This window comes from Lagopus leucura, unplaced genomic scaffold (genome assembly GCF_019238085.1).
Source record: "Lagopus leucura isolate 7727_CA_CO unplaced genomic scaffold, USGS_WTPT01 Super-Scaffold_100014, whole genome shotgun sequence".
NCBI lineage: Eukaryota > Metazoa > Chordata > Aves > Galliformes > Phasianidae > Lagopus > Lagopus leucura.
The window spans coordinates 3525170-3547805 of record NW_024962268.1 but is presented as its reverse complement, the minus strand read 5'-3'; the positions used below and the strand labels follow the sequence as shown (position 1 = coordinate 3547805).

Here is a 22636-nt window from a genome sequence, read left to right as displayed (position 1 = left end):
CTCCCCCCTTAATTTACAGTGATTTTAAGCCACTCTATTATGCCAGTTTCCCAGTTGCCTCAGTGACAGTGAAATACCAAACTGTCCTGTTCAGGACAACTTTTACCATCTTTTGTTTTCAGCTTCTGGGCTTCTGAGAGGTTCTTGAAATAAGTTTCGGCACATTCTGAAGCAACTCGTAAGCCAAACTTGGACTGCAGTGTCATCAGGATTGGCTGTGAATCACCTTTCTCCAAGCTCTTGTTAATCACTGAAATCCCAACAGCCACTAAGGAAAAATAAAAACAGAAATAAAAACATGTCCACTGTTCTATCCTCTAGCAACTCTCATAATGGATTTCTGTGCTGGTGCACAGCCAGCATGCCACACACAGCAGTTCAGTGTTTTTATTGCCTCTATCACACTCACAGGGATGAGTATTTCAGAGAACAGCTTTCCAACAGGCAGGAATGCTGTCACAGCAGACTGAGAGCAGTGAGGGCAGATCTGCTCCCCAGTAGAACAGCAGCTGACATCAGGACAAGGTCTGAGAGGTGTTCCTCACTCAACCTGCCCAGCAGGCACCACATCACCCAGGAACCTGACAGAGATGCAGATTCAATTTTGGCAGGAAAAATTGGAATAAATTCCAATTGTCTTCAGCAAAGTTTTGTAATACTGCAGCATCATAGTTGGGATCCTGAAGCAAGTGTTCCTCACCCCTCAAACTGGAAGTTGGTCCCACACTGGTGCAGTGAGCTCATGCTGCTGAGTTTGTCAATGAAGCAGATCTTGCTCTCAGGGCACACAAAAGCAATGTTGTGAGACATGCTCTAACTTTCAGGTACACTAAGTTACCCATGTGCCACAATTCAGGGTTTCCCAAGCATCCTTTTCTTCGTGCAACCCCTACACCAGAGGTGAAACCTCTACTCCTGATAATACATAGCAGCACACAACACTTTGAAAGGCTCTGCATACTAGAGGTATATATGGCACTGCTTAGAAACTACTTCTCTGATCCTAAGTGATGTTCCCTTACATCTAAGCCTCAAGGTACATACACAGAGGAACAAGTATGCAGTTGGAATGCTATATATTATATATCAGTTAAGTCGATGCAGCCCACTCTGCCCTTCACACTGCAGCACCGAACACTACACTTTGTGTTCCTGCACCAAGATAAAATGGGTTAACTCTCCAAAAAAGGTCTCCCTCTCATTGCTTGGCCTATGTGTGTTTTTCCATCTAAAGCCTGACAAAAGGTGCTCAGCATCAGAAGTAAGTCCTAGCTTACATGCAGGAGGCACTCTGTGGGACTGAGCTAGCAGGACACCATCTCAGCAAAATACAGTTTTCCTCGGTGGTTGGTTTGACTGAAGTGGAATGGTTATACTCAGCTTTGTCTGAACAGAAACAGATCCACCTCCACAGAACACAGCAGCCAGCTCAGAAACAAAGGGAGTATACAGTATCACACCATTACCATCTGGACCTCCACCAGATCGCATCCTGGTATGTTTTTGTGCTTCAAAAGAAGGGTGCTGTGCTAAGCACATGCTTCCCATAAGGCTGTAGTAAGTCATGGCCAGCCGTGGTATGATGGTGCCCAGGCATACAGCCTTAGCGGTGAGGAATTAAGGAAGCAGTACATTAACAGCAGCATTATATGCTGCTGGCCCAGATGGCTCAGCCCTAGTCATATATGTTCCCATCTACTTTCTCAGCTCTGGTCACTAGTAACTGAATATTTTTGTTCTTTTTTGGAGGTGCTGGAAAACACAAAAGTGGATGCAATGCAGCTAACCATTATTTCTGCAGATCCTCCGTTGCCTAGCTTTTTATCATCTTCTAACTAAACATGCCTTTATTTTAGCAGGAAAGCATAAGGAAAAAACAGCATGGAGAAAATACCAATTCAATAGAAATCGATCATTTGCACTGATGTGCTAACAGTTAACTCTGCTGCTGCTGCTCTAATTAAGGCCCACATAGTCCTGTAACGTTACGAGTTATGTGAGCCATAGTCGTCCCAGTCAGGCAGTGCAGAGACCTGCTCCTCCCGTAGGTCAGAACAGTGAAGGGCTCTTCTGCACCCATCTTCCCTCTAAGCAGCAAAAATACACAAAGATGCAGCTGCCCACTGTGATAAGCCTGAGCTCTCAATGGGGCCAAAGATCAGCTCTCTTCTATAACACAGCTTTTCCAAGACAGGCACTACTTCAACAGACAGCCCCTTCCTGTTGAAGGTCTGCGCTGATATCTCTTTCTGAAAGCTGTCATGCTACACAGATAATATTCAGCCAATCTCATTTTGACTCCACTTGAACAAGGACTACAATGGGTGACATAATTTGAGAGAACAAAAATAAGGTGATACAAATTGCACAGCAAACACCACAAAGAATTAAGTGTTTATCAAATAGATCTTCAGGTCTTCCTGAACAAAGATACAGAGTCTGTTACTGTCAGGACAGTTTGTAAAGGCAATGGTTTGAAAATTTTTAATATATAAATTATTTAAAGCACTATAATAACTTGAGGAGTGTTCAAAACTCCTCCAGTGTCACTGGTCAGTACCCTCTTTTATGTGACTGCTATTGCCATTACTGCAGAAATCTAAAAAAAAAATTTAGTCCAGAGTGAAACAAAAACAAGACTTACATTGCTTTTATATTTGTACACAAGTTTTTAGGGGGAAGTGTAGGAGTTGTTTGTCTTTCAAAAACAACTTCTCCGAGGTAGTTAAAAATAAAAGTTCATTTCCAAGTAATGAGTTGAGCTTTCTAAGTTTAGATTATGTGAACAGAACATGTTAACTTCCCAAAACAGGATGCATTTGTTACAGCAAGTATCAGGTTCTGTGCCGTGGGGAAATATCAGTTTTTAGTTCCAAAATCCTAGAGCACTTCTGACGAATGTGCTATTCAGACACTGCTTCATTTCAACCTGGAGAGCAGAACACAGGATTCTAGCACTTATTTCCAACAGGGACTTCTTAAAACAGTTCTACTGATTATACTAGATTACGAAAAGTTGTGTATTTACTGTGAAAACTGGCATGGATTACGCAAAGGAAAGCTTCACTACAACAACTGGTAGCAGAGCTGTGGTTATCATTTGCAGTATCACATGGTACTTATATATGGATAATAACTGATTTCTGTAAGCAATTTATGTGATCTGTTTGTAAGATTCTTACAGCAGTAGACACAAACAGGCATGTTTTCAAGTCATTCTTTAGTTCACATCTGTTTATAAGTTATGCATTTCCTTCCCTTCTCTGCGCCCAGATGTTTCCTCAGGCTTTCTCATGCCTTTGGGTAGCATTGAAAGGAACCCTCTTTTGTGGAAGAAGTGAATATCAGCTCTACAGAATACATATGTGCATCAGACCCTGTGCCAGCAAACAATCAATACGATTTTGTTAGATGTGTAGTGGATGTTAAGTGTCTTCAGTACAAGTCACTGGTTGAATTAGGACGACAGATCAAAAATAGTAACATTACATTGACCGTTTCTGTACCATATAAGAGGTTTAATGCTGTAATAGATGGCCACGTTTGTTTTGCTCCACCCACGATTTTCAAAGCACTAATACTGACATAGCCTGCCTATAGGTAAACAAATGACAGCACTGCATTAATGAAGGCTGAATACAGCAGCTGTACTTAACCTCTCGGTGCAAAAGACAGTGGCACAGTCTCATCCCATCTGCCTCTGGAGCCAATTCAAGCAGGAGATGACCCAGGCCAATCGGAAGCTTGAACCCTTGTCAGGTCTATGCCGGCCCAAAGTAATTACATGCTACAGGTATGTTACCAAAATTAGTTACATTACACTCACAGAAGGCACTGAGTTCATCTTGTACACAGTGTCCTGACAGACTGCACCTCAGCATTTTTTCCTACACATTTCCTCCTTTTCAGAAGCTATAAGAATATGCACTATTCCAAAAAGCCTGAGTGTTCTTTTTAATTTCTTTTAAATACTTTTAAAGTATTTTAAAGCATATGTAATTATGTACTTTTAAGTATATGTCTCTAAGTAATTTTAAAGTGTTTTGAAGTATATGTTCCTAATCTTTATTTGCTAGCACTTAATGAAAGGCGTTACATAGAAATAAGTTGTTAGAGCAAATTCTGAAAGATTTACAACATACATCAAGGTACATACATTTAGTCTTAAAGAAGCAAAATAAACTTTTGAGTACATCTTCCCATCCTCGTTTCCTTTTGTTTCAACAGACACATGAAAGTACTTTGACACTGGAAATATTGGACCCATTAACCTGTGTAATCACAGATAAAGCCAACAATAACCCTGCAGACATAAATCACCCTAAGTTCAGTATGACAAAGAATATTCATCTGTTTCTTTCAGTGTATTTAAAAGGTTGCTGCACTTCCCTGAAGTGGAAAAAAAAAAAAAAATCAACTTCAGTTTGTCAAGACCAAGACTAAGAACAAGAACAACACAGATGAAGCTTAATGCTTACAGATTGCAGCTTCTTTTATATTGCTATTGGCATCACTGATTCCCTTTTGTATTTCATCCAGCCACAGAACTGCTGATTCATCTTGGGTTTCCTGGAAAAGGGATAGAGAAACACCTTACAAAAATGAATTAAAAACAGTATTTGAACATACTGATAGAGCTAACACAAACTCCTTTCAAAAGCCCTCGACCACTATTGGACTGCTTAAAATGAACAGTAAAACAAGTTTGTATTCTATTTGCTGAGTAGATTAAACTGTTGCTCAAACAAAAGTTCTCGAAGTTTTCACACATAGAAGACTCCATCCTGCTAGATGAATAGAAATTTTAAGTAGAGCTGGAAATGTCTCAATTTCCATAACATATAAGCAAAGTAATTGAAACATTAAATAAACGCAAATGTCAGCCTGCCCTGTGATAGTAGCACTGGTAGCACATAGGAAGTTAGTTTTCATTCCAAATCCCTTGTTTGAGAAGAGTGTGTGAATAAGGGCTACATAACAAAATACTGGCAAAGGCTGGCATAAAAAGCCAGCTCAGGTTTAGCAGTGATAACTAAGCTTGGGTGGCAAAGGTTGCAGGAGCTGAGCAGTAGAGCAGGTCTCACTTTCTACAGGCTGACCCTGCATGCACTTCATACCCAAAATAAAAGAGAGGGTGCCTCTTACAAGGTAATCCTTATCCCTATACTTCCAGCCTATGGCTACAATGGGCAATATTACACCAGGAAGAATGCAGGTGTTAACAGCTTTAACAACCACAGGTAGAAGTTTGCAACAAAAACTGCCAGCACAAGGGATGCACAGGCAGGACCCCATGAAACTCTGGGCTGCACCAGATTCTGCCCATAGAAGCAGAAGTGTGAGAGATTTATAAGAGACTGATGATGACTGAAACAGCAACATACTGGTTCAATCAAAATCTGGGAATACGTATATATACATACATATACATAAATATAATGGAAAATAAAAACCAGAAAGAGATACAAAGTCAAACACTCCTGGGCAGGCAAAGAACCATCTTCACAGTGGATATTATTGTCATAGGGACCAACTCTATGTAAAAAATCTGATAAATATATTATCCATAGAAATTGCAAAAAAAAATTGGGTAAAAAATGGCACAAAAACACCTCTGTTTCCATCATCTGTGTAAACACATACTAGAATATCTAAATAAAGTCAAGTGGCATCAGGCAATTGCATGACAATGAATGCATGCAAGTGTAGTAGAAAGCTAGAATTAATCCTTGAGTGTGCATTTACTGAACTCCCACACCATGACTGAATTTATAGCAAAGAATTGCGAAACTGAGAAGAATTTCTTATCTGGTGTTCAGTTTCAGCGCATTAAGTACAAAAACAGATACAAATTTTGTTCTGGAGCCAAGATCTGTTTATGCTAAGCCTTGCCACTAGCTTAGAAGCTAGACCAGAACTCACAATAATTTTGTCTGCTGGAAGCAAGCCACTGCTTCTTGGCTTAGGTGGAGGTGGTGGGAGGAGAATATGGAAGTAAATTTAAGAAAAAACAACAGAAAACACCCACACAGGCAGAGGAACAGGAAGAGATCAACAGAACAGTAAAATATTGAGAGGCTGCAAAAGGGGGGTAAGTGGCCTGCCAGAGCAGGCAGCTGGGCTGGGATGCAGTCACAGCTGGCTGTTAGGTGGATGCAGAGAATCTGAAGCACAGCAATGTTGTCTTAAGGCATATGTGTATCCCTGTGGTTTACTTTCATCTCTGCATTTTCTAAACCAAGATCACCACACTCTTCCCCACTTCTGGCCTCTCCCCAAGAAGCGTATAGAGTTCAGCAGTACAGAATTTCTGGTCTGTGGGTGTGACCTCTGAGTGTTTAGCAAACAGTTTTCCAGAAGATACCTTTTTCCCCAAATACCTGTACATAGAAATTCCATCTGATCCTCCCCTTTTCCCTTTACTGCCATCATCTTCAGGACTGTGGTAAATTAGGAGTTAAACTGCTGCTGTAAAGCAATTTAATCTCTGTGTTGGGCAGAGGCTGAAACTGAGTCATGTGTGCATATTTGGATACGTCACACCCTCTTGCTGTAGTAGACAAAGAACAAACTAGCTCCTTGCCATAAATCTCATGCCTACAGGATGCTACGGGAGAACAGATCAATTGTGCCTTAGTGCCTTACAGACGGAAGAAAATCCCCTCCCAACACCACTGAGATGAACTAAAACTGTGTTGCCTTTTTTTTTTTTGTATCTGGATTTAGCAAACTACAATGAAGATTCTGGTTTTCACTGGACTGCTCTCTCTAACATCAACTTTTACGACAGGTCAGTTCTACTTTCTGTATAAACTTTCAATTTTGATAACCCTGGTGCTTTACTGGCTTAAATGGGCTGTACACAATCCGTTGCATTTTGCTATACTCCAGCAAGTTTCACTTTAGGCAGAATTTCATTCCATTTCAGTTATACCTTGGACTACTTTTCTCTTTCCCCAGTCACTTTCAGTAAGGGGTTTTTACCTACGGAATCACTCTTTCCTTTCTGAAAACACATCATATTTATGTAGTGAGATGATACACTTCAACCTGTACAGTCACGTTCCTTCCGCTTTGAAATGTTCAACAGAACTGCAACCTCAGACTGCGTTATTAGAAGGAAATTTTCTGAGAACTGCTGTTACAAAAATCACTGAAATGACTGAACAGTAAGCCTACTTGTTTTTTAATTAATTAAAATGATAGCTGCTTTCAAATGATGCCATTTTAGAAACTACGTTTTGTATGAAACAGATATGCATACTTGCACCTATCTTTTAAATAGCGGCTAAAATTATTTTTTTATTTATCACCCAGAAAATTACTAAAAGAGGTAGAGGCATACTAATCATGATTTCTAAATGTTCTACCAAAAACTTGCCAGATTCACAGCACTGAGCCTGAATAAAGCTATTTTCCATATTTTGTTTCAATCTGGAAGCACCCACAGGTTTTCATCCAAATTTCAACTTGCTTCTGAATTCCAGTTTCAAGATCCACACTCTGTGCCTTGCATGAAGTCTTTTGGCATCAGACACAGCCAAGACTTTTTTTTTTAAATGCAAAAATTCTTTTTGCAGCTGTTCATTCTGCAACAATTATTCTGCAAAATACTTTCGGACCATGTGTGGAACACATTCATACTTCAGTAAGAAATGTAGATGCCTTTACAAAGCTCTCTACTAAGCGTTGAGGAATAGGCATCAGTAGGAGTAACCAGCATCACTGGCTTTGCTCCCAAGTCAGTGATATTTACTGATTCAAAAAAATATTCCTGGTGCGTGAAAAATTTTATTCACCTTCCAATGAGTTTGATATAACATCAGTCTAAACATTTGCATTCAGCTTTCAGGACCATAATTCCTCATGTACAAGGTGCTGAAAGGTCTTAGTTTGTGTTAGACAGAATCCAATACAGCAATGTAACTTTAATTTGGCTTAATTTGGTACACAAGACCAAAATTATTTTTAGAATTATTTTCAAGTTTGAAAATTTGAAATTTCCAGCCTGTGCTAGGCAAGGCATTGCTCTTTCCATCTTCTTCAGTCATGTATTTCATTCACTAAGTGACAAGGATAGCACTGCTGTGTGCTTGGATATTCTTACCAAGTCTAGATCAAAGTTGCTTATTATGTAACAAATTACCAACACTGCTAACACCTTGCAAAAAAACCCTACAAGGCAAGCTTTAAACTAGTGTTGAATAATTTTGATAAAGATGACAGAAAGCATCTCATAAGCAGGAAAAATCAGTTTAGCATTACATTCACACTGTGTTTTCAAGGTTGGGTTCAAAATTACATGTAAACAAAGATTGTTCCTGAGCACAGTTGAACAACCAAGCAATGGGGAGCACCACCAAACTTTCTAAACACAAGTCCTTTTTCAGATGGAGAGGTTTACCTTTCTCCTTACTTGAAGGTGAATTGTATTCCCAATCCAGTAGTTCACCTATTCTAACAGGTTTTTTTTTTTTTGTTTTTTTTTTTTGAGCTTTAGAGTCTTCACTGAATGATTCTGCAGTTAAAACTGTGTCTCTTATCAAGACTTTCCGTGGAATTTTACCAAGAGACTATGATTACATCCCACCTCATGCTATAGAAGGGGAGACAAAGACAATCCATATCAAGGAAAACGAAAGTTCTGTGAAGAAATATAATGACTCCACTTTAACAGAAGTGAACAACACCACATTGGAATACCTGACTAGTTCTCTGAGCACCAAGTTAATACCCACTGTCTACCTCAGTGCTGTTTTACTGGGTGTACCATCTAATGCCATCATTTTGTGGATGCTGCTCTTCAGAATCAGGTCTGTGTGCACTGCCATCCTCTACACAAACTTGGCTGTTTCAGATTTGCTCTTCTGCATCATGCTGCCATTCAAAGTAGCATACCATATCAACAAGAACAACTGGATTTTTGGAGAAATTATGTGTCGAACTACAACTGTGGTATTTTATGGCAATATGTACTGCTCCATTCTGCTGCTCACGTGCATTAGTGTCAGTCGCTATGTGGCCATCGTTCACCCTTTCACCTACAAGAGCCTGCCAAAACGCACCTATGCCATTGCCGTCTGTGCCACTGTGTGGACCATCGTCTTTTTGTACATGCTCCCACTCTGCATAATGCAGCAAACCTATTACGTGAAACAACTGGGCATTTACACCTGCCATGATGTGCACAGTGCCTGCAAAACTGTATCTTCCTTCCAGTTCTACTACTATGTTTCTTTAGCTATCTTTGGATTCTTAATGCCTCTTGCAATCATCATTTTCTGCTATGTTTCGATTATTCGAACACTCAAGACTCACGAGTGGTTCTGGTATGTGAAAGTCAGTCTTTTGATTCTTACCATCTTTGCTATTTGCTTTGTACCAAGCAATATTATTCTTATTATCCATCATATCAACTATTACTACTACAACACAGATAATTTGTATTCTTTTTATCTGATAGCTTTATGCCTTAGCAGCTTAAACAGTTGTCTTGATCCTTTCCTTTATTTTCTAATGTCAAAAATACGAAGTCAATCCAATATATACCTAACAATGGTTAAAATAACCAGGGAAATGTGAATTTTATTCTATATTTATATTATTGGAATTATGATTTTGTATAGTACTAACCCAGGTAACAATAAACCTCAGATTTGACAATTAAATCTTAAAAAAAAAAAAAAAAAAAAAAAATTCTAAGGTTGTTAAATCATGACCTCAGTGAAATTTACTTCTTCCAAACCCCACACAAGAGGCGTCATCAAACATACTTCTCTGTTTTGTTCTGTGTGCTACAAAGTCAGGTGAACCTACCTAGATTGAGGGAAGCAGCTGAGAACTTCCTTCTGAGAAGATCAAACATATGGTCACACTATAATATCAGTGACCACAGAACAAGAGAGGAATCCATCCAGCACTTTTAAGGCCCATTCTTGACTTGGAAACACTTTATATGTTCTTTGTGCCCACAATCACTGCAGGACTAATGTGAATGTGAGGTTTTGATACATTGGGAATAGGAACAAGTGGAAGCACTAGCTGTTCATGAGCTACAACGCATTATGGCCCACAACTACGAGCAGATTCTGCCCTAGGTATTAGAAATAAAGAGTTGCAGTCCCATTAGTTTGGAAGTGCAGCAAAATCTACAGCCTTAAAAACAGAACTTGACATGCTTCCAAGAAAGTATCTCTTCTGAGGCTGCTTAACCAGCTTTGCTCTGGAGACTTGTTCTTCCACTATGTCAGCACCCGTGCTCCTACAACCCTCAAGGACTGCTGAAAGCTAAACCTTATCACTGTGAATCCAGGCATGCTTTATTCTTGCTTGGTAAGCAAAAAAGGAAAACTATTTTGACGTATCCTCTATATTTCCACATCCTCACAGGAAATGATTAGTGTAACAAGAACTGAAGCAAGTTTTGATTAATTGCCCGTGCTAGTAAAGTAAATGGTTGTCTTTACATTCATGGAAGCTCAAGATCTACAAATGCAGAATATAAAATCCTACAAAATAAGCTCAGTGATTGGTTGACACCTGTAACTAACTGTGTAAAACAAATAAAAAGTACTTGATGATAGTGTTGTCAGAAACTTAAAAATGAAGTCATTTGCAGTGGAAAATGGGAAGTGCCTTCAAGAAATCTGGTGAGGCTCTACCTGTTCATTTTCTCCTGATTCCTAATTTATTTTAAATAGTGTAATGCCTTCCACAAGCACATCATTTAACTATAACTGTTAAGTAATCCAGATATAACCACTTATTGCAAACAACAAAAATGCCAGCTTTATTGTAAAGCCCATGTGTCTGTCACACAAAATTACACAACACAGGAAGCATATCAAAGTATGGCACATAGCTGTTTAACATTTCAGGTATTCAGAAGACACTTCCTAAACACAGGGTTTCTCTTCAATGAGATTTGAACACACTTGGTTTGAAATGGTTGTGAGAACTGTTAGAAGCAACTGTATAAAGTTACAGGAATAAATGAATTGCATATTTGTACTTGCAAGCAATGAGGAAGCAATGAGTAGGTGTCATCTAGCTTTCATAGGAACTAGATTCTACATAGCTGAGGCCACTTCAGCCAGAGGGACGTCACAACAGCATGGTTAGAACAAGCCAGCAGTTTCAATCCATTCGTTTTCCAGACACTGAGGAATCCAGGAAATTCTGAGCCAAACCTATCTAACTGTTGTAAATCAAGTACTCTCTTATGCCACAACTCATTCTTAAAACATGTTAAATACAGCTAAAGATCAATCTGCATTATAAACAGGGATCAAAAAAGTAAAAGGTTGATAAAGACTAGAGTTTATTGCACAGTCTTTTCAATTCTGTTTTTAGGAGAAGTTCAATCTAAATCATATATTAAGGAAGGTGATATCCATATTCTTATTCAGCAGCTAGAGTAGTAACTCAAATTAATGCATTTGAATATTTATTTTGGGAACATATACAATACAGCGCCTTGCTTTCTCCCTAAGCAGAGTTGTTTGGTTTTTTAATAAATCATTACTTAAAAACAGATGTTTTAAGTATTTGTCAAAGGACTACAAATGAAACAGCCAGCACACAGCAAGGGTGGAGACTTTTCAGCATCCAGTAATTAGTGAAACCTGACGTTATGGGAGAACACAAGACTGAGATTTGCAACACCCAGTCCAAAAGCTCTGCCAGCGGATGACAGAAGCACACGTTTTTCATAGCAGGTACTGCAGATGGGGTGGCAAAATAGCTGGGAGGTGTTTCTACAAGCCATTGTGCAGGGACTTTTTCCAGCTGACATTAAGAATGCATCATGTGAATTTTAGACATCTTGAAACTGTGAGAATATTATATATGCTGGACTTTGAGCTTTAGCTAATCTTCCCTACAGTTAAATCCTTCAAGCTGTTAGGCTGATCTGTGTTTACACTTCCCTAAGTTGTGATGTTAACCAAGGCACTGCTTTTGAGGAAGCCAGTACAAGCATCCTGCTGAGATTGGCTGAAGCTGAAGGCATGTACAAGATGGGAAGTGTGTTGTTGCATGACAAGGGCAGAACAGAAACACCACTACTACAGACCCTCAGATTTCAGCAACTGAGGCTTCTCAGCAAAAGATCTCCCAGAAGTAGTACTCTCCTCAGCATGACTGAATACTTTCTAGCAGAAGCCTCAATTCCCACCTATAACTACCTGCCTAATTATCACTAGTAACTAGATCCTTACACAAACACCTAACAGATACAGAATGTATCTTACTGTTAATTAATTAATAATTAATCTTCTGTGATGGTCAGAATAAGTTGTAGTAGAAAACTATACAGTGCTTTTTTCTTGTTTCCAGCTTATATTATTCCTACAACTAATCCAAAGACTGCAGGAACAGGACAAGAGCACATGCAAATAAAAAGAATTGTCATTTCAGATCTGACAAGAGGCAACAGCTCTAACCTTGCGTTTCTGTGTTTTGGCGTGGTGCAGAACATCCTGATAATGCTTTGCATTTTCTGGTCTCACATCCTGCAGCTTGGCTGTAGGCATCAGTAGAGCTTCTAGAGTTTTTTCAGCATTTCCTTGGTCAATTGCTTCATTAATGTGGTCAATTGCAATAATTCCTATGAAACAGAAATTTTATTACAAGTGTAGCTGTCAAAGAGATACAGCCTATCACACAACAGATACAAACAAAGCAGTAACACACAGAAAAGAAAAATCAAGTAACAAGAAGCAGAGACAGCAAGAGCAACTAACTTAAAATTATTTTCTTCAGACATCTGTGAAGATACTTTCGCAGAGTTCCTTTCTGCCACACCTATTAATTCCACTGAACCTATCTCTCCACAGAAAATTTTACCCTCATTAAAAAAAAAAAAGAAAAAAAAAAAAAAAAGGAATATTTACTTTACCAACAGAGTACAAAGGGTTTTGAGAAGCTTAAAAAAATACTGGACACCGTATCTATGTGTGCATCAACATATTGGCTGGCTGTGCTGAAAGACTCCAGACTTGTTGAGTGGTTGGGAATTAGACTTCTTGAAACCCTAATTTCAGAGGTTACACACATGCTGACCTACAAGTTACAACATTATGTTGAACCTTAACCTAATTTCTTTAAACTTCACCTCCTCTAATCAAACTGGCAATGCTGATCTTATGAGATCAGCTTGATTTTGTTCAGACCTGTGGACACTGAGGACTACAGCCACATCACACGATGTGCTTAATAAAACCTATGACTCATTTTCCTCAGTTGTCAAGACTGTTCTCATTTAAAGTGACGATGTATTCCCTCTCCAAAACAGTGTGGAAATGCATTGCTTGGGGAGATTTCACCCTGAAGTCAAGCTGCCCCACAAGGGCACTGGCCAAGGGCTTCTCATGTTCTGTGAGAGACGACACCCTCCACTGGTAGCTGATAATCTTTCACCATGTTGCTGCCATGCCATCCACAGCTGGTGGGTCCAGGATTCATGCTCTCATGAGGGCTAAGGCAGGAATGGGCAGCCACACAGGCTTGCTTACGGAAATCAATGCCAGCATTTTTCCTGCATTCTCTGCCCTATTAATGATTTTTTGGCAGAATCCTGTACTACTGAAACTACAAGCAAAGCTTTTTCACCAGTGGAGACTGACTGCTAAAGAAGAAACATCTATTTCAAGGCCTTTTTCACCTATTTATGACTCCATTGAAGCAGAGAGTCACAAAAAGTAATTTTGCCCACTGAAAAAAATACGCTTATATCCTATCCCAGTATGGGATATCAGTATCAAAGGATGGTAGGTTGGGTAGGCATCAAAAGAGCCAAGAGGCCTGCATCTCCCTGTTCAGAAGCAACATACAGCCAGTTTTCGTATTTCCATAAGGTAAGACTCTTCTCTTACCACTGCTAAACAAAGCAGGGTGCACTGTGCTGATAGCATTAAGGAGAGGGTAGCTAATAGCCTCAAACTTTATGGAAACTGCATCTATATCCATCAGAGACTTCAGTCTGTTAGCACTTTTGAAGCCCAAATGACCACATTTAATTTAACATCAAAATTTAGGGCCACACTTAAATGAAAGAAATACTCTCCAAAACCATTTATGTTAGAATTTACACAATAAACTTTTCTTTCAGATAGGAAATCAAATTATGTGAAAGGAGAGCAGGACAGACTGTTTTACTTCTGCAGTTCCTACAAACTCTGGTTAAAAACAGGGGCTTGGAAATCACTTAACGAAGCATTGTTTTACATAGTATGTTACCTATTTTCTGACCCTATCCTCCAATACACTCTTGATTTACAATTTCTGTAAAATCCCTGCAGTGATACCATCCAGTTCAAATACTGAACTATACTGACAAGTATTCTGAACCACAGTATTTGTAATGCTGCAGATGGTAGGCATGCTTGGATACATTTGAACCAGGCGTAACATAACCAGGAATACTTCAAGTGGATTTAAAGATCAACAGCCATTCAAAAATAACAGCTTTCTCTATTGATCAGAGTCTGTGCAAGGCCATTTAGCACAGAAATGTGTGCCCTGGCAACCAAACTATCATCTCTGCCACCAATGTACAGGAAGAATTACTTACTTTCATTTTCTTCTTGAATTTGCATATTAACCATGTCAATGCAGTTCTGGATATCATTCCAGCTTAAATAATCTTGGCCTTGAGATGAAGCCTCTGACTTAATAGACAATAGTGTATCAGCATAACTATAAGAAGATATAAAATACATAAGTGTATTTCATACACAAGGTAAATTGCCATTAAGAATTAGTCAGATATATCATCCATAATTTATTGACTTTTTCAATGAATGATTATCAGACCAATTCATCTCCTGCCAGAAATTATACAAACATGCAAGCTGCTTTCTTGGTCACACATGTATTTTGGGGTGTGAAAAACTGACCCTACATGCTAATCCAAAGCCTTCTTCTTGGCAGAATGATGATGATATCATTTCGGGAAGTGGCTGCCTTTCCCCCAGATATTATCTTAAGCAGGAGATATCAGTACTTTCAGGGACCACCACAGTCCACTACGATTTTATGTTGTCAATTGTATTTACCTCTCAGAAAATTTGAAATTTTCTAGTGACCTCAGGAGAAAAAAAATATACCATGCAACCTGGTGGCCTATCCAAGTTCTGTTACAGAGGCAGGAATATGGTGAGCCTTACAGTTCTTAGAAATAATTTTCAAATACTTCTGCTCACTAGGTGATTTTTAAATGACTTGTTTCGCCATTATTTTCTGTCAGGAAGAGGTAAGGAAAAACATGATGGCTTTTTTCTTCACCATCTGTCCTGAACTATTTTATATCCTCTCTGATAGGAAGCCATCAGGAGCAGAAGCTTGCTTCAGTCCCCATTTTGCCTCTAAGGGAAAGTGGCAAAGCTGGGCAGATCCTTTACTGTGTGGTAGTACAGATGAATTTGGTAGAAACTGTTGCCCACCTCTTGTTGCACTAACTCAAACAGCAGAATATCTGCTCTCATAGTATTAGGTAGCCACCCCTACTGTTCAGAAGATAACTGCATGTTGCACATGGAGGATGATGGGCCATAGAAAGAGAGAAGACATGAATAATGCTCCTCTACACCCAAATCAATGTCCTCCAAGCACAGGCTTTGTAGCCTAAGCTTTTTAGAAGGATCACAAACCAAGTCACGATGGAAATCTTTGCAGCACTTATACATGCAAGTTAAATAATTTTAGTATTCCTGATTAAAATACTCAGCTGCCACCATGAGTCAAACGAAATATATTTTCATCTGTGTCCTGAAATGAGTGGCTGCTAGGGAAATAGATAAGAATTATTTCCTGCTCTGGTGTGTCCTCTCAGCATTCAGCAGACTACATTTAAGGACTTCCAAGTGGGAGGATGCACGTTCATGTTTAATAGTTGTGAAAAGGTTTGCAACCCATTGATTTATTCACTCTATTTTGAAAACTTACAAAGTGCTTAGTAATGAGTCCCACTTATTAAATCTTTTGTAAGAAGGTGGTTCCTCGGGTAAGTATTAAACTTCATATGTCATAATTTCAATTTGTTTTTCTCATTTCAGTTATCATAAGAAAATGACTGAATTTATGAGAACCTAGCAACTCCTAATAACTTTCCCCACAACACATGCAATTTTTGCAAGTCTATGTCATATTTCCACTGAAGATTTATGTTCTGGGAAAGGCATTTCCTTAACAAGTGCATGCCCTCCAGTAGAAAGCTACTGAGTGTTTCCCTCACAGAAATTTATCTAGCTCTACTTTACCTTTTACCTTTTGGCATTGTGCAATTAAGTCTTCCTGCAGCTCAGATTTACATAATGGCATTGTAGCTTTATTTTATTCCTTAATCCAATTAATTCCCACTGTTTCATTTGTACTGACTGCCAAGTTCAACAGGCCACAGTGCCATCAGTCAAAATCACTATCTTTGGACATTTTGCAGCCCACCTATCTATTTTCACAGTGTTTTTTCTGTCTCCCACTGGCTCTCCCTGACATGAGCAGAATCCAAGTGGAACACTAATTTTGCTCCACCTCACAGCATTCTGCCTTTTCTCCAAGTCACTACAGATCCTTCCTTCCCTCAACGCCACAAACTAACCAGTTATTCCTATCCTGACTTGCTCTCCCTCCAGCGTCAAGAGCTGTTCTCACATTCATGCCTTCTGGTGAAGACCTTCAGTGACCAGATCAGAACACTGCTGTCCCTTTTGCCTGACAACACCCTCCAACAGCCCTCAGATTTCCACCACCCATAGGCAGGTGTTAAGAACCTGCCCATATCCCCACAAATAGGGGCCTCAGGTCTTGCACAGGCCCTAGAGTTGCCTGATAATCTTATATTTTTTATTTTATTTTGCAGATAAGCAAAGGAGCACAGCAGCAGCACATGGCTGTGACAAGTCAGACATGTGGCAGTGCAAGCAGCTGGCAGCTAAGTGCAGGATTTAACTTAGCTTTGGGCATGCATACGTGCCACAGTAACATACTCAGCTTTTTAGCAAGCAGACTGTGCTACATTTTTAAGATCTTTCTAAATCTTGAACGAAAAAAAATAGGGTTAGCCTGGGTCCAAGGGGTCTCCTTGACCTTAAGACATTAAGCACATTATCACATTCCAAAGATCCTCCACCAGTACTGTGAAGAGTTTACTGATTAACAGTTTCCAGCTACAGTTGGTTTGTATGTTAGTCTCCACAAAAATTCTTGTCAGGTCTTAATGTTTGCTTTCTGAAAATACTTCCCTTCACCTTGCATAAGCTCTTGCTCTCAAATATTTGAGGTTGTGAGCCAGCTTACACTTAAGGACACTCAAGCAGTTTGGTATTTGTTATGTTTTGCTGTATTAACATATGACTGAGAATCATCTTGCAGCCTTTTCAGCTTCAGAGCCACAGCACTGCACAGCCCACCTAGTGAAATGCCTACTTATCCTTCTGCAGAGGTTGCCAAGTCTCCTCTAGACAAGACAAAATGAACTTTTACCGTTGCAAGTTCTCCTCTTCCAGATTATTGAAGCCAATGCATGGATTTCTGAGGTGATTCCTTATCATTTGGATGTCCTTGTTTTCCAAGGCCTGGTTTAGCAACACAACAGCTGACAACATTTCTACTGCAACAGACAGTTCATCGTGTGCCAGGTAATTCTGTAGGATAATAATGTACCTCAAGTAAGGAAGCTAAATAAGCAGTGTAATGAATCTGAATTACACAGTCCAGATACCATCAATGATGCAAACTTGATTTAGGACTGAAATGCTAAGATGTATCCTGGTCACAGACACGTCACATTAACACACCACTGAGAGCTCTCACTGTTTGCTACACATCCTTCAGGCCCTTTGCCCCACAGTCCCATCTCTTCTGATCACACTGTGATAGCAGGGGATTACTTTTCTATGCAATGTACAAAGGGTTAGTCCTCAGTAAGCATGCAACAATTAAAAAAGTCCATTTGTTGCAACACAACAGCTCAGCCAGAGCAAAGTGTGTCAAGAAATGACTTTTATGATTCAGTATTGCCAATTCAATTGAAAACAGTCATGCAATACACATAGCACCATGGAGAGAGAATTAAGTCTGATTTTACATGACAACATGCTATGTTTATGCTGTTCCACAGCTTGGCTATGTAACATCAGAGCAGGTCATAAGTGTTTCATTCTTACCACAGCATTCTGTTGTTGGAGGTTGAACAGCTCAGTCTGATAGACAACAGCAGCAAATGAGTGAACAACAGGCAGCTGTGCCTCCGGTTTCATCAGTGCAACCAGTGTTTTACTAGGATCACAGTTACGAATTGCAGTATTGATATTGTCAACTGCTATAAGTTCTAGAGAACAGCAGGGAAAGAAAAACCTATTAATTTCCATATGCTATTTACTTTTTTATGCCATGTAGATGACAGTTAGGTTATCCAAAGAAAATAATTTTCTGTCATTGGAGAAAAGCATCAGATTAAGATAAAATACTGCATGTTGCAAAATGCATCTATTCAAAAATTTTCAGCAAATAATTGAATGGAGGACTAAAAAAAAGCTTCTGGACTTTTAGATATTAGGGATCCTCTATGATACCTTTAATCCAAAGCAGGAATCTGACCTGTGCTCAGAGGCAGAAGGACGGAATGTCTCTCTGTTCTGTTCAGTATGTCATCTCAATTACTCCAGTCCCACCTCAACCCAAACACTTTCTTCCTTGTGTTCTATTTCCTCCCTCACATCCTCCATTTAGCAGAACCTAACTCAGCCATGTAGAACAGACCTGTCCCACAACAAGGACAGCTGTGACTCCATTTCAGGAGGCCTGGTAGAAATCTGCTGAACAAGGTTGCTGATGGGCTTCTCAGTGGCTAAAATGAAGCAAAAAACACACACAAATTCTTGCAGGCATTTGTGCTATCCCTTGTCCACTGAAGTCTTGAAGATCATTCTTCACAAATACTACTGTCTAGAAATGGTCCATAGCTCACATTTTTGTGTCAAACAAACCACCAGAGAAAATGCAATCCTTCTCAATCCCTGAACAGCTTCAACTTGGCAGAACGCACTTCAGGACATTTGAACACCAGCACAAAAACACTTCCAACCTGGGGACCAGCCTGGGGACCCACAGCAGCCCAGCAACACCTCCAGCTTAGTCAGTGACTATAATTGCACACCAGGAAGAGCCAATTCTGAGGAAACTCGGGCCAGAACACACCCTGAGAGATATTGCACAAGGTACCACCTCGGCCTTGCGCAAAGGGAAACAACTTTAAAGGTTAGAGTGCATATGGCAGAGCAAAGAATGACAATTATGTAAATGTCATTTCCATCAGCAAGATTATTCCCATTTCCTCTCTTATCTCTTTTTTTTTACCCTCTTAGCCAGGGAATGTTTTTAGACACTGCTGACTGCTGAAAGTCCATACAAGAGTGCTTGTGCAGCAGATACCATTCATCTTTCATGTACACAGCAACACTTAGGTCTTATAAAGGATTAAGACTTTGAAAACCTCTAAGTAAGCACGCCCACCTATACAAACTCTTTGCCTGTCATTTCAATTGCACTGAAGCATGGTTGAACAGGATCTTGTTATTCTCAAAGGCTTTCTTTTGGCTGCAGCCATGGTTAGAGACAGCAAAGGCTCCCAAAGCTACTGCATGCACACATGCTTCTTTAGAGAAAAGATGAAAGAGGAGAAGACTCAGAGTCCACAACTGAACTGAGTCAGTAACTAAGCTGTCAATCCCTAATTCATGAACCAAGCATGCTGATTGCAAAACACACACTAAAATGTTCACATTCTCCCCTACCTCCTTTTAAAACTAGACATGAGAAATGAGTTGCTCTCCAAGTCACTGTAGCTGCTTTTCACAGCTCACAATTTTCCTTCTAGCTTCCATAGCAAAGCAGCACCCCTTTGAAGAGGGGAACACTGCTCACCATGCCTAACCAACAAAAAGAGAGCTAACATTCGAGATAACAAGTCAAGCCGTGCTTCTGGCTTAGGTTGATCTCACTGTACCACCTTCAAGTTGCATTACAAAAGCAATGAGCCAGGATTCAAAGCACTGGAAATACAGAGAACAGCCACTAAGCCATGCTCAGACGTAGCATGAAATGACAGCAGTTTAACAAAGCACAATCTCCTTGCAGAAAAGTTTTCAGTTGAACAAAGCAATTCGTGCACTGCAAATTTAGAACCCCTTAACTATATTTTTAAAAACTGTATCTTGTAGCCTTTGTATTGTGACATTCTCAGTCTAAGAACAGATCAGATTCAGATATGTGCATCTAAAAATGAGAATAATTTTCTTCAACGTGATTGCAAAATATTCTTCTATTTGATTGTTCTATTTTAATACTACAATGATGGTTATCACACCCACGTAAGGATTAAAGCTATTCAAGCCATCAAGCCATGCACTGTATGTGGTTTATATTCAGCCAATGTGTTTTACCAGTAGCTTAAGTTATTCAAATAAAGATGTTAGCTACCTCAAGTAAAAAGAATATATCCGATGTAGCACAGATTGGTGACTTGGCAGTTGTGACTCAGAACACTTACAAAATAAAATGCACGTGGTTTCAGATTAAGAAACTGAGTCTACATGCAAAGAATTGTGGATTGAATTAATCGTCTTAAAATAATCAAATGGCGATGCTAAAAAATGAGTATTAAAACAGTTACTCACTAAGCTTGTGAGCCTCAGCTTCCGCATTGACAACACTAACTTCTTTCTGTATTTCACTTTTGTCGAGCATATTTGGAACCCCTGCTATCTAACATAAAAAAAAAAAGATTTGATTATGCTTGTAAGCGTGTTGGGAGATAAGGGATAAAAACCCTCAATGGGACACTAGGATTTGAATATGTATTTGCTGAACAGACAATATGAATATCACAGTACACATAACATTAGTTTATCCCTGTGATTTTCTCCCTGAAATTCAATTCCACCAGTGCTTTTACTTTTTGTCGTTCAGTTTTATCTTGTGTTGTATTCAAGTTTTAAAGATTAAATATAACAAGCATTACTGGGACTTTCATGCCACATCTCAATTTTTTTTCTGATTTCTTAGTAAATACTTAAAATTGCATTGTGCTCTTAGGAGCAAATACAACTGCTTTGGGATTTATTAGTACAGTAATTATTCTAAAACTTTTATAAAACTCATTCTTAAGTGACACTGAAAGCTAAATAGGGTAATTTCTCTCTGGTTTATGCCAGTTTCAAAAAAAAAAAATCGAAAAGTAAAACTGATGCATAGTAGCCATTCTACTAAATTACCTGTATTTTCTGTTCTTTAGAATCACACAATTGCAATAGGTACCAAGAGGAATTTTGTGGCAGAACTTCAAGTAGGCTCAAAGCAGGATGGTTCAAACCTGCCATCAGTGCCACTTCATCTTGTCGGTCAATAGCCTCATTCACTTGGACTAAAGCCATGTGAACTGAAATGAAAACAATGCTTATAAAACAGCAAATACACACTTTTTGGGAAAAAAAAAAAAAAAAAGCCCAAAGGCTGTCAGCATCTCATTTTTTGTAAAAGACAGCCAGAGCGGCAGTCTCCAGCAGGGGATTATCTATTTGAAGATGAATTCTACAAAAAAAAAAAAACACCCAACAACAACAACAAAAAAACAGCTTCTGGCTCTGTGTGAGCACATGTGGGAGCAATTTAACCACAGCTAACACAGCTAACTAATAGGTTATGAAAATATTTCAAGTCTATATAGAAGAGGGGGTCAAAATTTACAGTAATCTGCAAACAGAAGGAACTCAAATGTGAAGAAACAAAGCAGGCAAAAATGATTAGATTCTGAACTGAGGAATCCTTGTAGCAATACTCACAAACAAACAGACATTAGCCCCCAAAAGATTAGTAGAGAAAAAGCAGCAAGAAAACCTATTGTAGACAGACAATGTATTTTATATGTTTTATAGGCTTCCACAGAAATATTGTTTGTTCCTGTGGGTTCAAGGTTCAGCAGGAATCTGGTAGAGCGTGCACACTTCCGTGAGGATCCTGAATGGCTTACTGTTGATCTTATTGATATTGCCTTGAATCTCAGCTTGTGTCAGCAGTTCTTCATAGACATCTCTCTCCTCTTCAGAGATTGTGCCATTCTAAGAAAACAAAATTATTAGCAATCAGCAAAAATTTTGTGGGAGAACAGCCAATTAGCAGGAGTCATTAAAATCACGTCGACTGAAAAATTTGCTGAATGCACTTGTGAAGGAATTTGGTAACCACATGAACCTGCATACTATGATACGTGGCTGTGCAATATTTAAAGTGTTTTCTGGAAAGTACCCATTTAACTACAGCACAACATTTTGCAGCAGTCACGAACATAAGCTCACAAGTGAAAACAAAGCAAATACATTTACATTAAAGACCTGTGGAAGAGATTATATTTTGTGCCCCAAAAAGGCATCACTTCTGTTTTATGAACAGAAAATCTGTTTGTTCCTTAAGGGACAGAGGAAAAATATACATATTTTTTTATTTTTGGATCTTCAATGTTTTATCCTTTGGTCAAAGCTGCTGAGCTTATGTCAAAATTCATACTAATCATATTCTTCTAGAATTGCCTGCCTGCTTGTTAGATCACCATTACTTATCCTAGTCCATTTCTTTTTAATAT

General features: G+C 39.1%; 2 protein-coding genes across 7 annotated transcripts in view; one reads left to right on the top strand and one right to left on the bottom strand.

The window, feature by feature from the left end:
• The window catches only part of IQGAP2 (IQ motif containing GTPase activating protein 2), a 119210-nt gene that overhangs the window by 23030 nt on the left and 73544 nt on the right, over positions 1 to 22636 (bottom strand). For 2 of the 6 annotated variants that reach the window (XM_042875150.1, XM_042875151.1), the window contains exons 9-17: positions 22028 to 22115; positions 21273 to 21436; positions 20676 to 20763; positions 18165 to 18328; positions 17482 to 17642; positions 14573 to 14697; positions 12444 to 12607; positions 4479 to 4569; positions 107 to 268 (exon numbers count right to left, since the gene is read on the bottom strand). In XM_042875150.1, the coding sequence (XP_042731084.1) occupies positions 107 to 268; positions 4479 to 4569; positions 12444 to 12607; positions 14573 to 14697; positions 17482 to 17642; positions 18165 to 18328; positions 20676 to 20763; positions 21273 to 21436; positions 22028 to 22115 (1207 nt within the window). The remainder of the gene's footprint in view (positions 1 to 106; positions 269 to 4478; positions 4570 to 12443; positions 12608 to 14572; positions 14698 to 17481; positions 17643 to 18164; positions 18329 to 20675; positions 20764 to 21272; positions 21437 to 22027; positions 22116 to 22636) is intronic. The other 4 variants (XM_042875152.1, XM_042875153.1, XM_042875154.1 and 1 more) reach the window with 3 other exon arrangements.
• F2RL2 (coagulation factor II thrombin receptor like 2) lies at positions 6545 to 10582 on the top strand. Its single transcript, XM_042875156.1, has 2 exons — positions 6545 to 6790; positions 8501 to 10582. The coding sequence occupies exons 1-2, from the start codon at positions 6736 to 6738 to the stop codon at positions 9580 to 9582; spliced, it is 1137 nt and encodes a 378-aa protein (XP_042731090.1). The 5' UTR covers positions 6545 to 6735; the 3' UTR covers positions 9583 to 10582.

Coding starts and splice junctions, on each gene's coding strand:
- F2RL2 (XM_042875156.1), top strand. CDS start 6,736: ATGAAGATTCTGGTTTTCACTGGACTGCTCTCTCTAACATCAACTTTT. Junction 6,791..8,500: donor AACATCAACTTTTACGACAG/GTCAGTTCTACT, acceptor TTTGAGCTTTAG/AGTCTTCACTGAATGATTCT.